The sequence below is a fragment of the Balaenoptera physalus genome (assembly GCF_965194825.1).
Source record: "Balaenoptera physalus genome assembly, chromosome: 8".
In the NCBI taxonomy this organism is placed as follows: domain Eukaryota; kingdom Metazoa; phylum Chordata; class Mammalia; order Artiodactyla; family Balaenopteridae; genus Balaenoptera; species Balaenoptera physalus.
The window spans coordinates 107,876,448-107,903,259 of NC_138887.1; the positions used below are offsets into that span (position 1 = coordinate 107,876,448).

The 26,812-nt window shown below is 39.6% G+C and overlaps 1 protein-coding gene across 2 annotated transcripts in view; it reads right to left on the reverse strand.

Moving 5' to 3' along the window:
• The window catches only part of PTN (pleiotrophin), a 97,672-nt gene that overhangs the window by 4,552 nt on the left and 66,308 nt on the right, over positions 1-26,812 (reverse strand). For both annotated transcript variants that reach the window (XM_082473156.1, XM_082473155.1), the window contains exons 2-4: positions 19,777-19,892; positions 18,702-18,875; positions 16,374-16,535 (exon numbers count right to left, since the gene is read on the reverse strand). In XM_082473156.1, the coding sequence (XP_082329282.1) occupies positions 16,374-16,535; positions 18,702-18,875; positions 19,777-19,891 (451 nt within the window). In that variant the 5' untranslated portion in view covers position 19,892. The remainder of the gene's footprint in view (positions 1-16,373; positions 16,536-18,701; positions 18,876-19,776; positions 19,893-26,812) is intronic.

Below are 26,812 nucleotides of genomic sequence, written 5' to 3' on the forward strand. Positions count from 1 at the left end.
CTTGAAATAGTAGGGCATCTTAATTCACACTGAAAAGAGCCAAGTCAAGGGAAAGAAGTACACACACACCATACCTCAAATAACATCCCAGGCTACTATCACTCTTCCCCACCTGGACTGAAGTTGTGAAGCAGAAACGGGTGCAAACAGGAAATAAGCCATTGTCAAAATGTGAGAGCGAAGGGCTTGTTCTGTTGCCTTGAATGATCACTACCGAGACATTGTTGCACTGGAAACTCACAGTGGTGCCCTTGGTGTGCTTTAACTTCCTGGGTTTCCAAACTTTCATCCTTTCTTTGGCCAGTTTTTGAGTTGATGGAGGAAAGTGCTTATCTCTCTCTCATGGTATATATGTAAGACTTTGTATTATTTGAATAGAAGCAGGATTTTTTGTTTGAGATATATTTGAAAGTGTTCAGAAAGCACTAAGACTTTCCTAAAAAGGAATACGTTAAACGATTCGGGATCTTCATATTGCTATGAATCACAGCACCTGGAGTGCCATCTTTACCATATTCTATGTAGAAAACTCAAAATCTAGCCATGAAAATTCTTGCAATGCATAGCAACTACTGATCGTAAAGAAAAGAGGCAGTGAGAAGAATAAGAATAATATGAGCTATGCTAGAATAAATTCTGAGCTCATATATATACTTTAAAATCTGAATAGAAAACAAAATCTTGATGGACTCTGAAGAAATAAGTGGCACGACGGCCATTTGTTTAGTCAGGCAATGAGGATACAAGTCCTGTTAAGAATGTACTGAGAACCAAGTCTTCACCTAGAGGATTGGTTCAAACTGATGTCTTCCATTTACCAGCTCTGTGATCTTGGGCAAATCAATCATTCTGCATCTGTTTCTGTAAACTGAGGATAATAAAACCTGGTATATCCTCCTCATAGGGCCATCATGAATATCATATGAGATTATGACCTCTAAGGTCCCATTTTACTACTACTAAACAAAAAAATTCATATAGCAAATATTTACTCTATATCGACTACATATCTGGTGCTCTTCTAGATGCTGGGCTATAATAGCAAACAAGACAAAATTCTGCTCTCACAGAGCTTACATTACAAGTACTGTTCTCAAGATTGCTTTATGTGAGAGTCTTTCAAAATTGTAAAGTACTCTGAAAGTGTATATTTATATTAAAGATCACAGCACCTATTTTTATGGCTTCACTCCTTATTTCTCTTGGTACACCACAGATGCATGTGATGTAAAAGACAATTAATTAGTAGGGAGAAAAGTATGTCTATAGTAGATTTGGCCTGAGGGGGGAGAGAGTTTCTCTTCTCTGAGTTATTTCATTCTTCTTAAAAAATATTAGTTAGCTTTTCAGTTTTAAATGTAATACCAGCTTATATAGAAAATAAAGAAACATATGATAAAGAAATTACCCATGGTTTCACAATATAGAGATAACTCTTTTAGCAACAGGTTCTATTTGTTTCCTTTCTATAAATATATGTAATATATACTTTAAACTAGGAACATATTGACAGTTGATAAAGTATATTATACTAAAAGTTCTATCGTATTCGTTTTCATGCCACTGCATATACTTTGAAACATGACCAAGTAGTATTCCTTTATGACATGCCCACCCTTATTTTTTGCAACCTTTCTTCTTTTGCTGCTCAGTTGGCGTGTTCCCACTTTCTGTTATTATGAATAATGATGCAATGTGTATTTTTACAGACAAATCATTGTATGTTAAAATTCTGCCCTAGTATAAATTATTAGAAGAGGATCTACTTGATCAAAGGACAGAATATTTTTAAAGCTCTAGGTATATACTGGCATATTTCTTTCTTGAAAGGAAGTACCAATTTAAATTTTTATCAGTAACCTATATGAGTCTATCACAGCAAGCTTGTTCTCAAAAGGCAAATAATCAAACAGGATGCATCATCTCTTTTCCATCTATTCACAGGCCCTTTTAGGATTGCCATGTGGATGGTACAAGTAAACACCCACTCCCATATCCAATATTAGGGAAATATGGAAGAAATAAGGTTGTGAGTGAGCATTGAAAGACATCAGTTTAAAGATTTTTTGAAAACCTTGAGAGGAAATGTTATTCTATGAAGCAGAAGTGTTGAAAATTCTGGCATAAGCTAATATCATTTTCTGAGCAAAATGTCTTGGTTTGATTTCTTTCTTTGACATGACCTAAGGGGTAGACAGAAAACATAAAAAGAAAATTAAGAGATGAAATGATTTGAGAGGCACTTGAATTTTAACTGATCAAACTCTCTTTGCCACTGATTCAAATAAAATGGCTTTGGGTCATTAAATTGATGGGAGGAACTATTGATTAGACTAGGAAAAAGAGATTTGTACCTTCTAGGAGGTAGAATTCCTATATGAGGAAGCTATGAACACTCAGAAATGGACACTGAAGATTCAGAGGTCAAGATTACCAGCAGACAGGGACAGCGGGAGGAGTGCCATAGAAAGCCCTAAAGCTAACCTGTGGAGACTCATTCAATAAATCATGAAAACTGAGTGAAGGAAAAGGATCCGATTACTGCAAACAGTAACATCGCAATGTAAATAAGTCCAAAATCTGGATACCACCAACACCCTTTTAATGCTTCATGAACCTATTTAAAGGAACTCACCTGTATTCAAGAATTAGCTGCCTAGTCACCTGGAAATATCTAATTCCTTGCACCATGCCAGCTGTGTCTCAGAACTGATAACCAGGCTTGCTGAATTGTAAATGTACAGCTCAGTGATCCACCAGGGATCCAGGTACTAGTTGGCTTGGCTTCCCGGCATGGCACCATTCATTAAACTTCCCCGATATTAAGTGGCACAATACAGGAAGAAATTTCTACATATTTAAAAATCAAAAGTATAATCTGTTAGATTTTTGTTCTTAAGATATTATTCTCAGATATGGTTCGGTCCAACATCTGTGTAATGATTTGTTGTTTCCTCTTCGATTTCTTATTTTGTAATGTCACTCGCTTCACTTCCTCTTTTAGGGACTCGATGCATTTACTTCTAGGATTATGTATGGAATACATGCCTACCTCTATACACACATATCCACCTGCATGCGGCTGCTACTCAGTGCTGCCCACGTGCTGACAGCTGTTCCTTCCCTCACTGTCCACCTTCCTTTTTGCTCATCAATTCTATTTCATAACAATACCTACAACTTCCTCCCAATTATCTGCCCTTCTACACATGTTTGCTTTCTGACATCAAGTAGATGTGCATAAAAAAATAGTATACATCTGTGTCTAGACACAAACAAAATATGTCTGGACCCTCTGAGGAACCTCTGTTCTGCCCCCATTTACTTTGAGAGGTGACTCGGCACTTAACCGCACAGCCTCCAAATAGCAAGTTCAGCCATGAGAGCAGCGGTGAATAATGTGGACCTAATGGAAGGTTTAGTGGAGGTGAGGAAATTATGTCGTCAACCACCCAAAGCAAGCTTAGTAAAGGTCCCTAAGCATGTCAGTTATTTTCCAAAGCAACTCTCACTGGATCAGTAGATGAAGCCCTTCTCCCTTCACCCAGAGACTCCTCTTTTCAGCCTCTTTTCCCTCTTGTCTCTCCGTTTCCTCTTCTTTGAGGAAAACGCTGAGATAACTATTGGCTTCTCCAACCCATCTAGAAAGGAATCTTCTCTAGGATGCGCTTCCTTTATACAGTAGACATGAGTGTGATGGGGTCACTCCCTGATCTGACCTATGTGCATGTGTGTACCAGGTAGAGAGTCACCAAGTCAAACCCCTCTTTTTAGCTCAGCACATTCACATTGTCCTTATGTATCAGCTACACCTATTCATGTGTTTGAAAATGTAAAAACAACTGAAAATTTTTGTGGATTTTTCCTCTGAATTCATAAGAGAGAAGATCAGTGAAGAAAGGAATCAGAGTTGCTTCATCTGTACATCCTTTAATCCAGGGCTTTCTCACTTGTAGATAGTTACAGAAGGAAAAAAAAAAGCTCTGTGCATGTGTGTGTGTGTGTGTGTGTGTGTGTGTGCGCACACATGTGTGTGTGTGTTTGCATTCACTTTCAGCTGCTAAATTTTGTCTTTTTCAGCTTTGGCCAAAAAAAAAGGTTTTTAAGTGCTAAATAACATTGAGAGAGGCAAATATAGCTAAAGCAAGTGAAACTCTTCAAAGAATGTGTGATTTTACATAGGTAGCTTTGAGAATGTAGGTTATGATTATGCCCGTATATTTGCGGGTGCAATAGCATGCAAATCTGATACCTGTGTTAGAGACTCGGGGTATGTATGTGTTTGGTTTGGCAGTCACTATATTCTGTCATGCTTGGCGATACTGCCAGCCCTAACTCCGTCCCACGTCTCCCAGCTACTTTGCAGAACTCTAGAAGCTAGAATAGAGTGATATAATTAAATCCACGTGTCTCTCTCTCTCCCCCCTCTCTCTCTGTCTCTCTCTCTCTTTCACACACACACACACACACACACACACACACACACAGCCTTAGATGGGGGAATGAACGTCTAGGTTTCTTCTGTTCAGCAAAGCATCTGCCCCTTCTTCAGTCCTAGGCCACTCTCAACACCTTACACTTCTAGACAGTGACTTCCCCACACACAGATTAACTGCCTTCTTCTACATCAAAAGCAGGAAAGAAGAACACTTATTTCTAATATGATATTTAAATGTTTAAAAGCTTGTTTCTGCAATAATGAAGGCATAGGTAGAAAATTTACCTTATTATAAAATATTAAAATTTATATTGTAGCCCAAGTCAGAAATGAAATGTATCATTATAAACAATAAGTAATTCCCACTTAGCACATCATTATTTTTCTATTACCATATCTGATGTTTAATATTATATGACTGGTGGTACTGGAAATTCAAATTATGATTTATGAAAAAGGGGAAAAACTTGAACTCTATAATATTTAAAAGCTCAGTAAGTACAGCTCAATAAATCATTTTTTATTCACTCTCAAATGAAATTTTTTGGTGTGTGTGTATATATATGTATATACACATATGTATAAGAATCAGTTGTTTTATATATATATATTGTATATATATGTATATATTTATATATATATGAATCAGTTGTTATGGGCTGAATTATGTCCCCCTCAAAAATTCATGTTAAATTCCTAACCCCAATACCTCAGAGTGTGAACATATTTGGAGACAGGGTCTTTACAGAGGTAATTCAGTTAAAATGAGGTCACTGGGGTGGGCCCTAATCCAATATGACTGGTGTCCTTATAAGAAGAGGAAATTTGGACACAGATATGCACAGAGGGAAAACGATGTGAAGGCACAGGGAGAGGACAGGCATCTATGAGCCAAGAAAAGAGGCCTGGAATAGACCCTTCCCTCATGGCATTCAGAAGGAATCAACCCTCCTGAAACCTTGATCTCAGACTTCTAGCCTCCAGAATTGTGAAAAAATTAATTTCTGTTGTTATGGTACTTTGTTACAGCAGTGCTAGCAAGCTAATACAGCAGTGAACTAGACTTCACACTAGTTTTCATTTTTGTATATCCTTCAGGTCACCCTCATTAGTTGCAGAGATGCAAAATATACGTGTTTATTCTTGTTTTTTTAAAAAGTCTGTTCCCCACATTTTAAATAACATCGTTTGAATATGTGACTTTGGCACTGCATACTCTAGGACTTCATGCTCATTAATGGTTTCACAATGCTCTCTGCATTAATCCACTCACCCGTCTCCACCCTTGTCCTCCAGATTTCCAGCAGGTGAGCTACGTTTCCCCATTACTTGATTCCTTCCACCCCCATCCACCCAACGCTCTGTCTACAGCAGCAGCAAAGGTTAGATGTGAGGAGATTCCTGTCGACTTCTCTACACTTTTTTAGACAGCAGCCTTCACAGCAGCTTAATTTATTACTCTTGTGCATCTGGGCAAAGACCTGAAAATAAAGTTGTCCTGTTTTCTGTAGAATGAAAATAATTCCTGAAATTTTTTTGGCCTTGCGAAAGCGAGTGCTGTGAATGTGTAAACCTGCGGCAGAGAGCTCTGGGCCTTGCCCCCGGTGTGACCCAGAAGGAGGACACCAGAAAAATGTTTACCTGCTTCTTGCTCTTTGGATTTCTGATGAGCTCTCTATAAATACTGTTCTTTCCTCCTGAAAAAGTCTTTTTTTCTCTTCCCTGCCTGTGCGCTGAGCAACAGCCAGCCCGCTTTGATTTCCCTGTAGGCTCCTGAAGGCTTTGCATCAGGGCCAAGCTGGCTGGAGTCACGGAGAGTGTGAAAGTATCTCTGCTAGCAGCACTTGTTACCAGGACACCGGTGCCCTGGATCCTGGGGAATCATCAGCATCTCTACGAATCTCACAGTGGAGAGAAGGTAGCCCTGAATCCAGCCCTGGGTCGAGCCTTGGAGGCCACTGAGTGTAGCAGGGTGCATTGCACTGCTGTGTCTTACTCTGGAGGAACTCAACCCCTTTAGAGGACCCCAGCTTGAGAATTGCAGCACTAAGAGTTATCATTTGCTCCCATCCAATTATTACACAAAGACAAGCTTGAGTCAAAACTTATCTGACATGACTCAATCGTAAATGACCGCAAACATGCTTATACCAATGTTTTAGAATTATCGTTAAAACAGAAACCAAAACTATTCATTTATTTTACAATACCCAAAGAGATCCCATAGGAAGCACTCAGTTTAGGAAGAACTGGTATAATAGAAAAGAACTCTGGACACAGACAGCCCTGACTTCAAGTTCAAGCCTGACCCCTCACTGGCTAGTGACCTTGTGCAAGTTGCAACCTTAGTGTCCTCGTTTGTAAAATGCGAACCAAACTCCTTGGGGCTTTGGTGGGGACCAAGTGAGACAGTGCATGCTAAGGGCTTAGTATAGTGCCTGTCACGTTGTAAATACTCAATAAATAGCAACTACTTTTGTGATGCTCAAGAAATGCTGATGATAATAGCTAAAACCTAAAACACAAAGCAGAAGTTAGAAAGGAGAAATGCAGAAACTTCAGGGGGAAATGAAAAGGTCTCTCAACCCAGTATCTAATTAGTGCAAACATTGTTCTATTATGCAGCCTTCCTTGATACTAATTATTATATAGCTGTTTTGTGTGTGCACAGCTAATGAGCCTCTGAGCATGGAATTTACCAAGGGAGGTGGAAGCAGACACACAACGTGAAGAAGACTCTACAAATATTTATAGTTCCTAGTCGTCACATCTGTCCCAGCAATTAGAAACAAAAATTCTTTAATAAGGATGGGAGTAAAACACCCAGATGACTCTTCTTGCAGGTGAATGTCCTGTGCTTTAACTGTGATTTCTCTATACATTTTTTGGCAGCCGATGAATGAATGATGTGCTCTAGTGAGCCAGACCAGGACAGTTTAGTTGGACACATCATTCATTCATCAAGTCGGTACTATATGTTGAGCTCCTCTCAGGGACTAGGGACAAGAGATGTAGTAACTTGCAAAGGCGAATGGCTTGTGGCTCCTGACCTCAAGAGGTTCAGGGTGGGGCAAGGCAGACATGCACTCACGGCAGAGGCAGGGATGAATGTCTTATCAGAGGAGCCAGCACTTGAAGAAAAGGCAGCGATTCAAGGCTCGGGAAGGGAATTCTGGCAAGTTCTCATATTGATCTCTTTTCTAATCCTTGAACAAAACAAGTTCCTTTGGGCCTCAGGGCTTTGAACTTCCCTTTGTTTCATTTAGAACATTAGTATGGCTAGCTGCTCTATGTCTTCAAGTCCAAGTTCAAAAGTTACCTCTCAAAGGAGCTTTCCCCAGTTACTTTAGCCCCCTTCCCTTTTGGTCACTCTGACACTTGGCTCTTTAGATTTTAAGACCACTTACTCTAATATGTAGTTCTAATTTTAATTACTAGTTATTTATTTTGGTCACTATTATCTACCCACCACCACCACTAGAACATAGCAGTAAGAGGGAAGGAAACTTGTTTAATATCAGTAGCACCTAACATACAACCTTTACCGCTGTAGGCTCTTAATAGATCTTATAAATAAATGAATAGATTGGAAACAATGCCAAAGGACAGCATGCTGCTCTCCTTCACAGCATTTGTACTCTGAGCAGTGCATGGGGATTTACTCTCCTGTTCTTCCTATTGCACTATAGGTCCATATAGGTCATTGATTTATCCCTGGTGCTAACTCTAGCCTATAGAACCCACTCCATAAATACTCGCTCAGTGAACGAGCTGGGTTTTACAGAATGAAATGTATGAAGTACAGAAGAAGGAGAACACGTTCTAGGTTTCTACAACCACAGGTGCAGAGAAAGGGACATATAAGAGTTCACGGCCCGTTCGGCCATCTCTGGGAGTTCGATGTGGCTGAGGCAGAGTATACGGGCAATGCCAGGAACAAGGATCCGGCAAGAGCCAAACTGGATGATCACGTCCTGCTGACGAGCCAGGATCTGATTCTGTTGCTGGTGGAAGTGATGATGAAAGAGGGATTTTAGGAAGAATAAGTGGGTCTGAAATTCATTACCTTTCTTAGATAAGAAACTGAGATGCCCATGTTGAATAGATACAGGGGTAGGAGCTGTACATAATGCAGGAGATCTAGAGTCAGGCTGCCTTATATTTAAATCCTGGCTCCTCTGCCTATTAGCTGTATCACCTTTCGCTAGGCATCCCACTTCTCGAAGCCATAGTTTCCTTATACATAAAATTGGGGATGATCATAGTAACTATTTCACAGAGTTTTTGGGAATATTCAATGACACAATGTATAAGCAATGTACCCAACTATAATCAAAACCTACTAGGCTCTCATGAAATATTAACTATAATTACTATGGTTGTAATCACCATAATTCTTTTGCCTGAAAAGGTGCTGAGGGAAACGCCCACCTCAAGAAATCCATTTGGAAGGAAAGAAACAGTCTGAAAAATATTGCACATTTATCAGGCATTTTTACATAAATTACTTCATCTTTACAATAGTGCTATGAGATATTCATTGAAGACTTTAGTTTACAGAAGACAAAACAGATATTCTAATAAGAAAGTTGCAGAATTAGATTTTCTCACTTCAAGAACAGTATCATGGATGGGAAATAAAATAGACATTCAAAGATTTCCACAAGCAGAATAAAAAAGAAATGAAAACCTTGAGACCAAACTGAATAAGAGTGTTTCCCTCTGATCAAAAAGAACAAAATCCCCATAAGATGCCCCAGGCTGCCTCTTTCTGGTCAAATGCAAGGGCAGCAGCCATCAACCCCATCAGGGGTCTCAGAGGGGAGGGAGCCCATTCCAGGCTGGCCTACAGTGGGATTCTGTGCATTCACCTCTCTCAACACAGTTAAAAGTCTCTCAGCCTAGCAAAGCTCATCCACAGAGGGTTGCATGCTCATTCCCAAGGGATGTCAGAGCCCAGAAAATAGAAAGAAATGTTGGGGAGCATCTTTTATCTTTAAAAGAACTAACAAAAGAATCTACTTAGCGGGAGAGAATCGAGAATGCTGGGAATATCACTTTACTGACCCCCTTTCCCATTTAATGATCAGTTGCTAAACGCTGTGTCCTGCACACAGCTGAATCTCACACTTAAATGGCTGCTGTCCTTCTGATCTTTCAAGATGAATTGCCAAACCTGAGAGGGCTAGGAAGTCATCCAAAAAGAGAGAGCAGCGACATGGCAAAACTTTTAGAAATAGCTGGGAAGAAATAAAAGGAATTAGGGTTATCGAGAGCAGGGAAGTTTAACAAGGACTTGGCACCAGCAGAGCGTGAATTGGTGGACAGGACAGCAAGAGGGATTAACACCGCTGCCTGGACCACCCGTGACACCGACATCCACCCGTGTGCTCCTCCCTCTGTCCACCCCAGAAGCCATTTGTGAATACCCTTCTGTCAGGCAAACTTGGAAGCAGATATGTGCCAAGCTGGCCTGTCCGTATCAAAAGGAGTTTCACAATACTTCACAATATTTATGTATCTTGTTTATAAAGCAACTAATAATTTCCAGGTCAATGGTAACTCAAGGTTCTAGAACGATCCAAGATGATCATTAGGCTATATCATTTGTGGCACATAGGAAAATCTCAGTTCATCTAGGTGCCTTCCACACAAGCCCCCACCTTGGCCTCATCTTTGACTCTGCACTCTGGTGATAGCTACCAGCAGCCCGCTCCCCTGGGCTGCACCTGCTTCCACAGGCAGGGCTGCCTGGAGGACCACAGCTTCCCCACAGAAGGGCCCATCCTGGCAGTCCCATTCAGCTCGGCCATCTTCTAATTCTACAGGGAGTCCATCCTCCAAGGGGACCACTGAGAAACACTTGTGGCTTGGAGAACAGTTATTTGCCCTCCAAAGTGTTCTCTGCTCTGATCTTTGATATAGCGCTGTCAGCCCAGACTGGCCACAGCTCAATTATTCCTGTGCATTATTTTCAAACTGCAAAGACTGAAATGACTCAACAAAGAATGACTGGTGGTTCCAAGTAGGAAAGATCTAACTCTCTCTACAGTTGGGTACTCAACTGGTCCAATATGATTACTCCGGGCAGCTTTCTCTCCAAGAAATGTCATCAATGCCTCTTCTAGCCCGACAGGAGAGAGGGGTAGGTCTGATGATATACTCCAACACATACTCCCTGAAAGATCACTCACTAAAGAGCAATTCAAATCCCTTTCAGCTTCTCTTCTCACATTTACAGGCAGAGTTTGGAAAGTTATAGACATTTCCCAGACCCTCTTGCAACAGAATTTTATATGTGACCTACTTTCTACCATGCAGGCACTCTTAAATGAGTCTTAGAGGGAGGAGTGAACAAGTAGAAAATAAGGCCAAATTTGGGGATATTGGACATTTTGGAAAGAAAAGAGGTGGAAGTGTCTGGTTTTAGGGGTACAGGGAAGGTGAAGTTTCCAGTGTCCAATTCTTAGTATTATATGTGCTGAGCAGTGGGTAATTTCAGCAAGAGGGTCTCTGCTGTATCAGTCATGTATGGTGTGATTAGACATTTCTCTTGAATCTCTTGCCTTCTCTGCAATATTGATGGATCCAAGTCAAATCCTCTGGCCCTTGCAGAGATTCTGTGAGCTATATAATACTCTTCAATCAACCCCTTTCTGCTTCACTAGCTAGAATAGATCTTGCTGCGGCTAAAAACTCTGACAGATACAGGATTTTCTTAATGAAAAATTTTAATTTATACTCTCAATCTCTTTTCCTAAGAAATTAAAAACTCAAGTGCCCACACAATTGCTCACCAATTTCTCCCTGCCAGACTCTGGCAGCAATTAAGCAAATTCCAGTTATAACCTTTCAGTCAATCAATGACCTTCCCTAGAGCAATCTGTCCCCATCCCCAGGAAAGCTACATTCCAATTTTGCATCTTTCAATTCTTATGTCTACATTAGAATACCAATGGTCTCCCTTCTTCTGTGTATATAATTTAGAAGTGAATGACTAAAATCTCTCTTCAGATTAAGTGGGATTTCAACACAAGAGAACCTTTAGATAAGGATTTCCAACCTGATATCTGGTATCACTGAAACTGTGGACCAAGGCTAGAGAATAGAGTTTGTACAGTATTGACACAGCCATAGGAAGGATCACTTCTTTACCTCAAAAGGTAATGCTGTTAGAATGGAGTGTAATGAATTTTAAGACAATTTTTAACCAAAGCAAGTGGGATATTTAGTAAGTTAGTAATTTCCCAAAGTTTAGATGGCAATTCTAGATATTAAGCGTCTCCTCTCCCCAAGCACGTCTTTTTTTTTTCCAGTACTTTATTTTATTTTAATTGGAATATAATTGTTTTACAATGTTGTGTTAGTTTCTGCTGTACAATGAAATGAATCAGCTATATGTATACATATCTCCCCTCCCTCTTGGACCTCCCTCCCATTCCCCCCCCAACATCCCAATAAAAAAAACAGACAAAAAAATCCCAGAACCTGATGATGTGTTTCATGAGAAGGATAATAATGTGTGTGGGAAAAAAAGGTACATTCTAGCTATAAGGTCAGTGACGGGGTTTAAAAAGGCAGAATAATGATGTCAAAAGAGAACAAAGCCTGGAACTGATTCTGCTACTCAACAATAGAGGGACTTGGATGAATCACTGATTTTTTTTGTCCTCATTTGTTACATGAGGGTCCCATCAATCACAGGCAAGGTCCCCAGAAGCTCTACCATGTAATGAGTCTAGGAATTGAGATTTATCTAATACTACCAGAGTTTCATGAGTGTGTAAAACCTAGTGGCAGCACGGTGCGATTGAAGAGGCAGTGGGTCTTCTGAGTCAGTCTGACTTTGAATTTGAATCCTGGTTTCAACACTTACAAGCTGTGAAACCTCGGGCAAGTTGCTTAACCTCTCTGAGCCTGTGTTTTCTTATATATAAAGTAGGATAAATAAAATGCACTACATAGTGCTGCTTTGAAGCTTAAATTAAGCTTCAAGTTAAATTAAATGATGAGGTAAAAAGGAACGAAATTGGGTCATTTGTAGAGACATGGATGGACCTCGAGACTGGCCTTCAGAGTGAAGTAAGTCAGAAAGAGAAAAACAAATATCGTATATTAACGCATATATGTGGAATCTAGAAAAATGGTACAGATGAACTGGTTTGCAAGGAAGAAATAGAGACACAGATGTAAGGAACAAATGTATGGACACCAAGGGGGGAAGGGGGGTGGGATGAGTTGGGAGATTGGGATTGACATATATGCAGTAAGACGTATAAAATAGATAACTAATGAGAACCCGCTGTATAGCACAGAGAACTCCACTTCGCTGTACAGTAGAAACTAACACAATATTGTAAAACAACTATATCCCAATTAAAAAAATAATAAAATAAAATAAATTAAATGATGAGGAGTGCCTATGACGGTGCCCGAGTCAAAATTAGTGGGTCCCCTACCTCCCTCTGTCTTTTTCATGTCCTGAGCTAAAATAAGAGAGAGCATTGATGACTTATTCTTTCCTGAATAAAGGAAGAAACTAATTTATTATTGTATAACTTCGAGAAAAATTTGCTTAAATGACTTCTTTACTACAGCTTCCACCAGTCTTTGGTGGATCTAGTGTACAAAACCTTTTTCTCCTCTCTTAGCATTTATTTATTTTACAAATATTTATTCAGCACTTAACTATGTGCTGCTCCATGTTCTAAGCAAAAGGGATACAGTGGAGAACAAAATAGACCAGGTCCCCATCCTCCTGAAACTTATGTTCTGGGAGATGTCTTTCATAACAGTTTTAGAAATAATGTTCTAGAAATTGTCTTCTTCCATTTGGGCGTCATCCTGCACATCAGTATTGGGCTTTACAAACCTCACCTTCTCCTATTTCAAAGGAAAATAAACTCATGCAGGTTACCTTATAGTCATATGAGATTAAGTAAGAAATCCGCAGGGTATAAAAGAGAACATGAATTTAGAGTCAACCAAATGTGGACTCTGTCATTTATTAGAGATGTAACCCTGGGCAAATATTGAATAAATTCACCAGAGTTCCTCAGTTTCCTTCATACCACTATTTACTTGCAAGGATATATGGAATTTTTATGAGATAATATATGTAAAACACTTAAAGCAAGGCGTGAGATTAGAAACAGAACAATACTAATCATAATAGAGATTCCATCTTATTACTTGTTTTTCCATTGATCAGAAATAAAGGAGCTATCTTAAGTGCAGAAGTTCACACAGGGAAAGCTGTAATATCCATTCATGATTATTTGAGAAAAATGGTATAAATATATATGAAACCCACACATGCCACTTGTTACATTTTACTTAAACCAGGAAACATATGTCATGGAAAGTGTGAGTGAATCCCATTAAGAAAATCTTCTATCTGACATGTCTCCCTAGCTCAACTCATAGGATAAGATTATTCTTTGTGCATAGTTCCTGGTGCCAAAACAGGATTCATAGAACCCTCCATTGTTGAGAGGGAAAAGATTAGTTTTAACAAAGGTATGTTATGTACAAAAAGAAGATTACATTTTAATGACCTACGAAATGCATAACTGGTAATGTTGTGAAATACAGACCTCAGGGTAATTCCATTTTCAATTAATTATCTACCTTAATTTTTGACATAAAAAATTACAGACTGTCTACACACTTGAAATATTTTTACCACTATTTTTCAAGCCTGAATCAGACTTTTAACCTTCATTACATATCACTAAATGGGAAATGTAAAAAGGTGAACTATTCACCAGTCCAATGAAAAAGGAGCCTCACTTAATGTATTTATCAGATATCCTGAGGAGTCTTTTTTAATCACGTTCCCATTTTGTCCGATATATTCCAAACTTTTCAACATTCTCCATATTCACCCAGCCCCACCATCATCCACCACCTACTTAATCACGATCCCATTTTTTTCCTCCCCATCCATTAAGCTGCAGTTTCTCTCACCACAGGAGAGAACAAGGATGGCATGTGTGTGTGTGTGTGTGTGTGTGTGTGTGTGTGTGTGTCTATGAATTTCACACTAGAGCAGTAAGTCTCAATTTTAGTTGATACTGAAATCTCCTAAAGAACATTTTAATTTTCAAAATGACTGATGCTGATTTAGTTGGTCTGGGTTATACTAGGGTACTGGAACTTTTATAAGTTCCCATAGAAAATTGTGTGTGCAGCCCAGGTTGAGAACCACTGGACTGGAACATAGAGACGTCTTCAATCCCTTTTCTTTTCCCACTCTATATTTATGCTGAAGATTTTGGTTCTCTGAGTAGGTTAAAAATCAATTACTTTGAAAACTGTATCTGTTAGTTCTTCCAGTTTGGGGACTGTCTCACTGAATAGATAAAGCCACTGATTTCCTTTAGATCTGTGTAGTTGTCTCCAGATGAGTGACATTTGTACAGCTGGCACACGAACTCAGTGCACTGACCCTAGCCCCACGTCATGCCTTCCAAATACTCACTACAACCGGCAGAGACTTCCATGCTCTGGAAAGAGCAGCCTGAATCCTAGACATGCACCTGCAGGCCCACCCTGCTTCTGGCCATCCTCAAGTTGGAGGTAACGATCTCTATGGACCACCTCATCAGAGGCTAAAAGAGTGGGGCCTGTGAAAGGGGTCCTTCCTGACCATCAGCGGCAAGTCAGCCAATCCTCCCCAGTTTCTGGGGATATTCTTATATTCATTTATTATGGATTTCATGTTCATTTTTCTGAGTTTCTCCTTATAATTAATCTAGCCAGTATGAATTTTCAGGTCCATTTTAGAATCAAAACTGAGCAAAGGCCAAGGAGATATTTTAATGCAGAGTTCACTGAGGCCCACTGTATTATTCATTTGCTAGGGCTGCCATACACCGAACCAAAGAGTACGTGGCTTAAATAATAAAATTTATTTTCTCACAGTTCTGGAGGCTAGAAGTCCAAAATCGAGATGTCAGCAGGGCTGATTTCTTCTGAGGCCTTGCTCATTGGCTTGTAGATGGCTGTCTTCTCCCTGTGTCTTCCCATGATCTTCCTCGTGTGTCTGTCTGTATCCTAATCTCCTCTTCTTATATGCCAGTCATATTGGAATAGGCCCACCCATAAGACTTCATTTAACTCTAATCTCCTCTTCAAAGGCTCTATCTCCACATACAGTCACATTCTGAGGTGCTGTGGGTTAGGACTTAAACATTTGAATTTTGGGGGAAATAACTCAGCCCATACAACAATGAAATGAAAGAGTTTAACACCTCTTTGTCTTCCCTCAGCTGGGATTCTATTTGTATGAAACCATGGCCGTGATATTTGGTTTGGTTTACTTTCTCCAACATGAGAGCAGAGTCTGACTTTCTGGGAATGGATAGAAAGAGCTATACGTAATTCTGAAATTCCATGATAAATGTAGTTGGTAAGCTAATCTAACTAAACAAATATAAAGGCTCTGAAAAAAATATTAGAAATACAGAACCTATCAAGTTATGTGGTAGAAAAAGGAAAAATATAAAATAATTTAACTGATTTCATGAAAACTATATATGTTGATAATCTAGGAGAGGCTTGATTTTTAATTTTCAGCCTCTTGATCTTTCTAAGTTTGTCCATACTTGTCAGGATGTAGTCCTGATTTAGGGCTTGAAATATATGGTCACCATGCAGCTGTCTTAATTGGCCTGTTTTGCTAAGTTGTTTATCCGTGCACGGAGACTGTTCCTGTCCCCCCAGCTGCTCAGAGGACTTCAATTTGAATTCATCAACTGCCTGCTGAAAAGTACTTGTGTGATGCTCAGTATATGAGCTTTTTTCAATCCCTTTCTAAAGGTAATTCACCCAAGATTTCCTTCTGGAAAATTTGAGTTTGCACATCTGAAGATCCTGCCTGAGTCCCTCAATCCACTCAGATTAAAATTATGGTTCAAAGGCAGGAACCTACCTTGAGGTTTGGGCTTAGTCAGTTTGCCACAGGGCTTGGAGATGGTGACTGTCTTCTGACAGTCGGCGTTGTGGAGGGCTCGCTTCAGGCTTCCAGTTCTGGTCTTCAAGGCCGTGTTCAGGTCACATTCTCCCCAGGCCTGGAACTGGTATTTGCACTCCGCTAGAGGCAGGGTAGGACCAAACAGAAATCTGTGAGTTCCTCTTGGAGTGCCATGAAAATAGACACTTTTGTTAACTTTTTGTAGTGAGGTAATTGTAGGTTCACATGCAAGAAATAATACAGATAGATCCCATATACCCTGCACCCAGTTTCCCTCAGTGGTGATATCCTGCATAGCTATAGTCCAATAGCACCACCAGGAAATTGACGTGGACACAGTCCGTAGACGTTATTTAGGTGTCCCCAGTTTCACCTGCACTGATTTGTGTATATGTACGTGTGCACATTTAGTCCTCTGCGACTTTATCACATGTGTAGGTAAGAGTGAGTACCCCCACCGTTAGTATTCAAACAACTTCTAACACAAGGGTCCCTTGGGTTATCCTTTTACAGTCAGAACTTAGCTTCCGTCTTCCTTTCCCACCTCCTTAACCCTTGGCAATTACTAATCTGTTCTCCACCTCTGTAATTGTGTCATTTTACGAATGTTATATAAACGGAATCATACAGTATGTAATCTTTTGAGACTGGCTTGTTTTGCTCAGCAAAATTTCCTGAAGGTCCATCCAAGTTGTATTAATCAATAGTCTGTTCCTTTCATTGTTGAGGAATCCTCCATGGTATGGATGTACCCCAGTTTGTTTAACCATTCACCAGTTGAAAGATATCTGGGTCATTCCCAACTTTTGGTAACCACTAAAGCTGCTTATACATTCATGTATAGGTTTTTATAAGATCATAAATTTCCATTTCTCTAGGATAAATGCCTAAGAGTGAAACCACTGCATTGTATGGTAAACACAAGTTCAGTTTTGTGAAAAACTGCCATACTCTTTTCCAGTGTGGCTCTACTATTCTGTCTTCCCATCACCAATGTATGAGTGATCTAGTTTCTCTGCATCCTCGCTAGCAATTGATGTTATTTCTAATTTTAGCCATCCTGATAGGTGTGTAGTATATAGTGATGTCTCTTTGGTTTTCATTTTTATTTTCCTAATGGAGAAAAGCTGTTGAACATCTTTTCAGGTGTTTATTTGCCACCTATATATCCTCTTCAGTAAAATGTTTGTTCATGTCTTTTGCCCACTTTCTAATTGGATTGTTAGTTTTGAGAGCTCTTTATATATTCTAGGCATAAGACCTTTAAGACACACTTTTTAAGACATTTTGCGTGTAGTCCTTTAGGGTACCCATATACAATTTAAGATCAAATGTATCTGAATTTCACCATGCCTTTATAGAATTTACCTCCATTCATGAAAAGCTATAACCCCAAAGGTTATAGAGAATGAAAAAGATATAGTGCGTATATTCATTATCCTTCTCCATTGATCAATAGGCCAAAGCACATTTCTGTAAACCAGTGAGAATATTTGGGGCATTGTGTCCCACTATAGCTGAGAAAGACAATCTAGAATGTGAAAAAACGGGCAATTTGGGTGTTCAATGGTGGGTTTAAAGTTGGAAGTGTGAAAGATTCCTTCTCAAATAAGGAGATGAGGTCAGCATGAAACTGGCAATAGTCAGTGAGAGAAAATCTGTGAAAAGTGGCTCATAGCAGCCCTGCTGGATCTGGTAAGTAAATCTATGAAACAGTGTGGAGAGTGGGGAGGGAACAAAAGAGAGAGAGGGCCTGGAAGTAACAGAAAGAGATCTGGAGGAGGAGGAGAATAAGTAAGAAAAGAGGAAGGGGAGATCAAAGGAATCTAGAAATAGAAGAAGGGAAGAGAACACTGCTAGGAGGGATCAGGGGCATATTTTCTGTCCATTTTGGTAAGATAGTGGCCTCAGTCAGGGACTGTTCTGACATGCCCACCGAAAGGAAACATGCAGCAATATCTGGAGATATTTTCAGTTGTTGCATTTGGTGAGGTGGGGAGTGCCACAAGAAACTAGTGGGTAGAAGTCAGATTTGCAGTTAAATATCCTACAATGCACAGGACAGCCCTCCCTCCAGGACACAAAAACTGTCTGGCCCCAAATTCTGGTAGAACTGAAAATGAGGGACCTGGGGTTAGTCAAGATGCTTGGTTATTTTGCATCTGATAAAATAAACTTGTTAAAATAATAAATAGAGTCAACCTCAAAAAGATGCTTGATGCAAGAATGACAGAATTATCTCAGGGTGGAAGATTAAATCAATAGGACAGGAGGGGTGGGATTTACCTCCAAATTGCTTTTTCCAGTTGCAGGGGATCTTACATCTCTGGGTCTTCATGGTTTGTTTACACTCAGCTCCGGTCCGGGTGCCCTCCCGGGTGCCCAGCCCACAGTCCCCGCTGGTGGGCACACACACACTCCACTGCCATTCTCCACAGTCGGACTTCTTCACTTTCTTTTCTGAAAGGGAGGAAGGAAAAACAATCAACGTCCAGAAAACTCTTTAACTCCTAGATATAACCAAGTTAATTCCTGAGCTCCATAATTGCATGGTTGTGCTTTTAACCTCTATCTTCAGTATCCAGTAAAGAGTAGGAACTCGATAGGTGTTAGCTGAATGGTTGAATCAACCAATGACCAAGAGAATGGAGAAAGAGACCTAAGGAGCTAGAACTAATATTCATTTAACTCTTACTATGTGCCAGGGACTGTGCTAAGTGATTTACTGACATCTCCTTTTAGAAGCAAACATTTCTGAAAAAGAGAAGATGATCAAAGTCAGTTAAACCTAAAAAATGAGAAAATATTCTTTGAGAAGTAACAGTTGTCAGATTAGCCATTTCAATGCATGTCAATGTTCCTTTCTCTGTCTTATAGATGGAATAGCATAAATTAAATGTGGTGGACCACAGATGTAATAGACTCTCAGCTCCACAACCTCCTTATGACATTGGGAGTGACACAGAAAAGGTGCTTTATCCTCTCTAAGCTTCAGTTTCCTCCTTTGTAAATATGAGATAAAACAAAACTTGCTTGCAGGACTCTTTTTAAGGAAGAGTGTCAACATAAGTAAAACACTTGATTGCTGGTCAATTTTCTGAATGTTGTAGCTGTTAATATGATCATTATTATTTCAGTCAATAGTTAATGATCACCACCTATACTTCAGGACTTAGAGTGGGGGGTGGAATCAGAGGGGATGTCACTTAGGTTCCTCTAAATACTTGGAAGGAAGGAAGGTGGGAAGAAAGGAAGAAAGAAAAGGAGGGAGGGAGGGAAGGAGAAAAGACAAAAATCAGGTAGTTGGATTAGATGGATGTTAATCAATGAAGAGTTTTGTGTTCATAACCATATTGCTTACCTGGTTTCTCTTTCTTTCCTGCTTCAGCAGTATCTACAGCTGCTAAAATGAAAATAAATGCCAGGAAGGCAGCTGCAAATTTTCGACGCTGTTGCAGGTACTGTTGAGTCTGCATTCTAGGAATAAACAGAGAAACAGAAGAAGGTGGTGTCAACCTAAGTAACTATAGTCATCCTTATAACTCCTGACAATTCCCAAAAACAACCGTGGTGTTGTAGCCCATGTGGATAATCTGAATGGACACAATGAATGGATTACCTGTGCAAGTATATGTTTGCTGTTATCTTCAGATGCCTCAATAATGACCAACATCTCAGATTTTTTTTATCGTTTCCATGATCATGATTATCTTATCATCATAGTTCTATTATTCATTGGTCCACTGAAGAGTAAAGCCCAAAACAGAAGAAGAGCTAGCACACCTTCGATCTATAGCAAAAACACTTCTAAACTCACATGTGCTGAAAATCCTCTAAATTCTAGGATGGAATGAAGAGTTTACACTTACTCATAATTTGAAATTTGAATAAAAATCCCAGGATAACATTATGAAGACTCCCTTAGAACTTGAAGTCATTTGCGACAGCCTAGTGTCAGTATGATTGCCTTGCTAAGCAAACTTGGGAAGTCTCAGTTCAAGCCCCAGGACAGCCCACTTCTTGAAGCTACACCAAGTCACTGGCTGCAGCAACTCACCTGGCAGTCATTTATCTCTATCTGGTATGTTCATGGTGTTTTATACTTCATATAAAAATGACAGTAATAACGTATGGTCATTAACTCTGAGAATTTTTCTTCCAGAAGTATAGATTGTATAGATTGTTTAGATAATTTTACATTCTCATGAATGTAAACAATAAAACGTCACACATATAAGGGATTGAGATCACTCTATTCTGCAATTTGCTTTTCCTCATTCAAACACATCTATGAAATGATGTCCTTGTCCGTGAAATTTTCCCCCTTTCTGTGACATTGGAAATGCTATCCCTTATTAGTGTTTTTTTAATTGATGACTCTAGGTTCCATTGTATGGATGAAGCATATTTCATCTATCAATTAAAGTTAGTGTTTTGGTCATTTGGTCCTTTCAACAAATCTTACATCCTAAATAGCTACTCAGCATCTCCATTACTTTCTAAAATCTAAAATTAGGTGTTTTGTTCTTCCTCTTAATGCTACATTTTTATAACTATACTTCACTGATGGTCAGACAGAAAAGTTCCTACTGATGCTGAGACTTTTCCTATGACTCTCATTGGACATGAACTATATGAGAAGCCAGTCTGGATGTACTGGTTGGCAAGTCTTCTCAGAGTTGAGTACCCTGGTGCATCTACACTACTATACATACATCACTTAGCCATGCATCATTTACAATTATTAGGTGTAATGTGAACCAAGGTGAAGGTCTTCTGTTGTTATCTCCAAAGGCTGTCCAAGAACATACTCTCAGTGACTAACCACTTTGGAGGCGGAAACTTTTCATTTGAACTTTCTTAAAGGGTAAGTTAACTTTTAAATTCAGAACTTTAAAATTTTAACGTATTTCTTTCCAAGTTGGAACACACCTTTATGTTTCATAATTACCTTCGAATACCTGAAATATTTAGATTGTGAATTAGATGAGAATTCAGAAATTTCCATCATGAAAGCACAGCTCTTGAGAGAACTTTCTGACCAAGCAATGGAGAGATGCTTGCAGAGCCTGGTAAAGAAAGGTCACTGAGGAAACATGGCCACTTGGCAGAAAGAGAAAGAACTCTTCCATAAATAACACACACGCACAGAGTTATTAATAGAAAGGTGCTATTGCTGGCTATTTTAACCTCAGCATTTCTAGTTTGACATTGCTAAGTTCTTACTTTTATAATTATTTTCAAAAAGCTTTCTCTCAATCAAGTTAAATTCACTTAATTTCAAGAAAAAAAAATCCCACATGGGCCAGAATTTGCTGACCAAAAATTTCTTTTGAGTCATAGAATGGTCTATTAAACAAGTGATCTTAACTATAGTGGGAGCAGAGAGGAAGGAAGGAGAGAGGAATTGGGATGAGAGTTGGAGAGTTGGTAGAACGGAAGTGCACTCTAGTCTATGTTATTTCTCCTATTGATTCAGAAAAATTCGGAATCTTAATTAGTGGGCAAAATGTTAATTTCAGCTTTTAGATGTTCTAAAGAAAAATGCATGCAATTCCATGTGTACAGGGAAAATGTGTAAAGTATGTGATCAGCAATAGGTGTGAGTTGGAGAATCTTCTCAACCTCTTTTCCCTTCCCTCCTGTTTTGCCTACCATTCTGCTTAAGCTTCTATTTTGATAGCTTAAGATTTTTCTGGGTAGAGCAAATGAAAAAATGGTTATTTAAAAGAAGAGAGTAAGGGAGTTTAGAAAAGAGATGACTCAAATTATCCAAAAGCCCAAGTAGCATGCTGGTGCCTTGGTACCGTGGTAAAAACTTGAGTAATTAAACATGTGTAGATAACAGTTTCCCTTGCTTGTGGTAATTGCATAGTTGATTGTTTATTTGTCCTTAGCATCAAGCAAAGGCAAAAGCATCTGTATATGGTTTAATCCTACCTGCTCTCCAACAGATGCTAGATGAGCACAGAGGCAAGAGCATTGACCTTAAGGAAGTGGTCAGGATCATGACTTATTTTTCACATGGAGGGAAATAAAACAGTGGCAGAATAAGCCTTGCTAAGTCAGCTCAGTTCTTTTGAATAATTTACTTATTTTCACCCCCTCCTACTGCCATCTTGTGTTGTACTTGCTCTGGCAGATTTAATTTCATAGGGTTTAACGGTTAAGTTGAAGACTACCCTAGATGTCTGTTGTCTGGAAATTATTGTTGAGTTATCTCAATCATTAATAAGTACGAAGTTCAAAGTTTCTGAAACCAAGTTGGTTTCTGAAACCAACTCAGGGGAAAAGTGTTAATTTATTAAATCCTGGTCACTTCTATAGAGAAATCGTTGATGAGAAGGAAAAGAGAGCTCTCCTTTCCTTTAGCATTTTAATAGGATCTAGAATTTTTAAAGATGATTAACATCTCGTGTAAACATAAAACAAGAATGCTGGAATCTGTCTCTTAGTGATCTGTTTGGAATGACTAATATAGGATTTGAAGGCAGAAGCTTTGGCTTAAACTTCAGCTCCACCATATAATTTTTGGAATGTTCTTGGGCAAATCACAACCATTTGAACCACTGTTTTGACATCTACAAAGTGGGTTTGATTATAACAACAACTTGAGAGGTTTATTGTGAAAATGCAAGATGTAGACACAGAGCTAACCCAGAATATCAAGAAACATTTGTTGTGAAAATGCAAAATGTAGACACAGAGCTAACCCAGAATATCAAGAAATATATTATTAGTTGTTGAATAAAGTTAATTCACCCCTACACTCGTATTACTTACTAAAAGGAAGTACTTCTTTTTTATTAAGACATAACAAGCATGAGACTTTAAGCTGTCTAAGATCATCTAAAATCAAAAGATAAAAATTTTAAAAAACAAAAAAGACAGAGATATGATTTAATGCCAACTAAAGATTTGTTCAGCTTTCTAAGGATACAAATTTGTTCAGCCTTTTGACTTCTTAAAAAGTTAAAATAAACTCAAGGACCTTCATCCCCAGTATTTCTTTGGAGTTCGCTGAAGTAAAGAGACTCCATGTTGAGAATTAGGGAAACTGTTGATGTCATTTAACATGTATGAAATAAAAAAAAATCTAACTTTGCAACTGCATGTTATGCCTCTTGTGTGGTGAAACTATTCTACTGCCCTCTTTATTTCAAGTACCTAGGATAGGGCCCCAGCACTTAGTTGCCACTCAGTAAAATTTTTGCCAGCAAAAATTATTGCCAAAACATGGTATCAAACAGAGGAATTAATATTCATGCTAAAATGATGTCTCAGCCCTTTGTCTATACCATGGGATATAAAATTCACTGAAGAAATTGGGCTGGAAACAACCAGAATCTAAAGCAGTTTCATACATACAGGAATAGTCAGTGAATGATTTGCAATGCTTCTGCATCATATATTACACATCATCAGACTTTTCTAGATATTTTGTGATCTACCTGCCTAAATTTCTGTGAAAAAGTAATTTTTTTCCTTTTTATAGGTCACATTTCTTTATTTTCACCAACTCTTCTTCAAGTCATAATCCTCATATTGATTTATTTTCAAATGGTTTGGTCATTGCCTTAGATTCCTAAAGTCTCATATAAATAGCCATTATGTTTACAATGGAATCTTTTGCTAAATCAGACCTTCACTTTGACCTTGTTAAGCTTATTTAAACACTAAGGCTTGAAAAGAATGTGTCCCAAGCACGTGTGTGCATGACCTCAGGTACACTCTACTCACACCCCAGAAATGAGTTCAACAGTGTTCCATCTTTGATTTTAACTAAGTGCATCATCAATTAGATGGATAAAGAAGGACATTCGCTTAATTTTGTGTAACTCAATAAAAACAAGCAACTTTCAGGCTGAAATATTTTCATGGCATGGTGGCACCTGCTGGAAAAATGTGATATTTTAAGACATTTTCTTTAGACATCTATTCACCGATTTTTAGAGCACCTACTAAGGGCCAGGTGTATGCTGGGCATGGGAACATGATAAAAGAATATGATTCAGCCCTCCCCCTAAAAGAGTTCTCTCTATCTGGGAGAAAAGGGAGAGAAATGATTCACTATGGTAAATATCATGAAAAGTTTATACACATAGTGCTAGCTCAGTACATAGGCTCAAGTGATAATTTTGCTTAGCAAGGTTGAGTGAGGTAGAGGGCTGGGTATATTTTATCTTTTTTTTTTTTTTTTTAATAGTTGAAGTCTTCTAAATAAAGAAAAGAGGGAAGGAAGGGAAATTCAGGCAGAAAGGTCCAAATAAGTGAATATGTGGAGATGATGTTTATAATACATTCAGTGACAGAATGTGATTGGAATAGAGTGTACAGTAGCAAGAAACAGTGGGTGGACCTCAAAAGGAGAAAGATGAAATAAGTTAATCCTGGGAGCTGTGAGGGAGGAAGATAGACAGAGTTATTAACTGGTCTGCAGAAGTGAAGCAAGGGAAGGTCAGGGAGGGAGGAAAAGGCTGCATGTTGTATAAACGTGACTAAAACACTAAATTACCACCAAAGGGGCAGCCTCCATACTCAACAGTTCATCCGGATATCTTTAATATAGTACATTTGTTACCCTTTTGGCTTTGTTTTTATTTTTGTTTATCAGTTTTGTGGCTGTTCTATGTACTTCGGTTCATTTTGGGGTGTTTATTACCAAAGTACCATAATTGGAGTCAAGAATGAGCTCCAAGACTCAAAAACTTCATACACACACACATTTAAAAATCCCTTCTGATTTTCATTAGAAAAGTAAAGTTGGGCTAAAGCAGTGATTTTTAGAGCACTGGTGTTTCCAGGAAGAGGTCAAAGGCTGCTGCCAGGCGTTAAAGGATCCTGAAAATGTGTGTTGAAAGCCACCCCCTGTGCCCATAGCTCCCACGCTTATCTCAGCTTCAACTGGAGCAGGTCCTCTTTAACTACTTTCCTTAGTGGCTTCCTTGTAAGTTTTCGTTTGTCAAGAAAGAAAAATGTATTTAAAAGTCACTGGTCTGGCCAATCTCAAGATCTACCCAGTAGGGGATATGATGGTACAAAACAGTATTTTTTCAAAAGGTAGAAATGGGAAAATGTCTCAAGTAGGTGATGTAAATATGAAATATATTTGAGTATGCAAAATGCCTTGCTTGTGGTAGCAAAAATAGGAATTTTACAAGTGTGTATTTTAACTATTCCATACTTTAAAGTTGGACATGATTATGTCCTCTTATCAAAGATCAAACACACATTATAACAAGTATGATTACAAATATGAGGAAAATATGTCAGAAAATCATAAGGCATTAAAAACAAAATTTTTAATACTGTGGGAAGAGAAGGGCCTTTGGAGTCAGCCAGATTTCTTCCATATAAGCTTCGTCACTTATGATATCTGTGATGTGGACAAAGCAGTCACTCGCTTTTACTCTCAGTATCCTCCTGTAAGAAAATTTAGAGTTTCATCATGCAGGCTCGTTGTTTGTTTAAAGATCACAATGAGAGGAGACCTTCAAGATGGCGGAGGAGTAAGACGCAGAGATCAACTTCCTCCCCACAAATACATCAGAAATACACCTACACGTGGAACTGCTCCTACAGAACACCCACTGAACGCTGGCAGAAGACGTCAGACCTCCCAAAAGGCAAGAAACTCCCCACGTACCTGGGTAGGGCAAAAGAAAAAAGAAATAACAGGGACAAAAGAATAGGGACGGGACCTGCACCTCTAGGAGGGAACGTGAAGGAGGAAAAGCTTCCACACACTAGGAAGCACCTTCACTGGCAGAGATGGGGGTGGGGGGTAGGGGGGGTGGGGGGGAAGCTTCGGGGCCGTGGAGGAGAGCGCACCCACAGGGGTGCGGAGGGCAAAGCAGAGAGACTCCCGCACAGAGGATCGGTGCCGAGCAGCACTCACCAGCCCGAGAGGCTTGTCTGCTCATCTGCCGGGGCGGGCGGGGCTGGGAGCTGAGGCTCGGGCTTCGGTCGGATCGCAGGGAGAGGACTGGGGTTGGTGGCGTGAACACAGCCTGAAGGGGTTAGTGCGCCACAGCTAGCCGGGAGGGAGTCCGGGAAAAGGTCTGGAGCTGCCGAACAGGCAAGAGACTTTTTCTTGCCTCTTTGTTTCCTGGTGCGTGAGGAGAGGGGATTCAGAGCGCCGCCTAAACGAGCTCCAGAGACGGGCGCGAGCCGCAGCTAACAGCGCGGACCCCAGAGGCGGGCATGAGACGCTAAGGCTGCTGCTGCCACCACGAAGAAGCCTGTGTGCGAGCACAGGTCACTCTCCACACCACCCCTTCTGGGAGCCTGTGCAGCCCGCCACTGCCAGGGTCCCGTGATCCAGGGACAACTTCCCCGGGAGAACGCACGGCACGCCTCACGCTGCTGCAACGTCACGCCAGCCTCTGCTGCCGCAG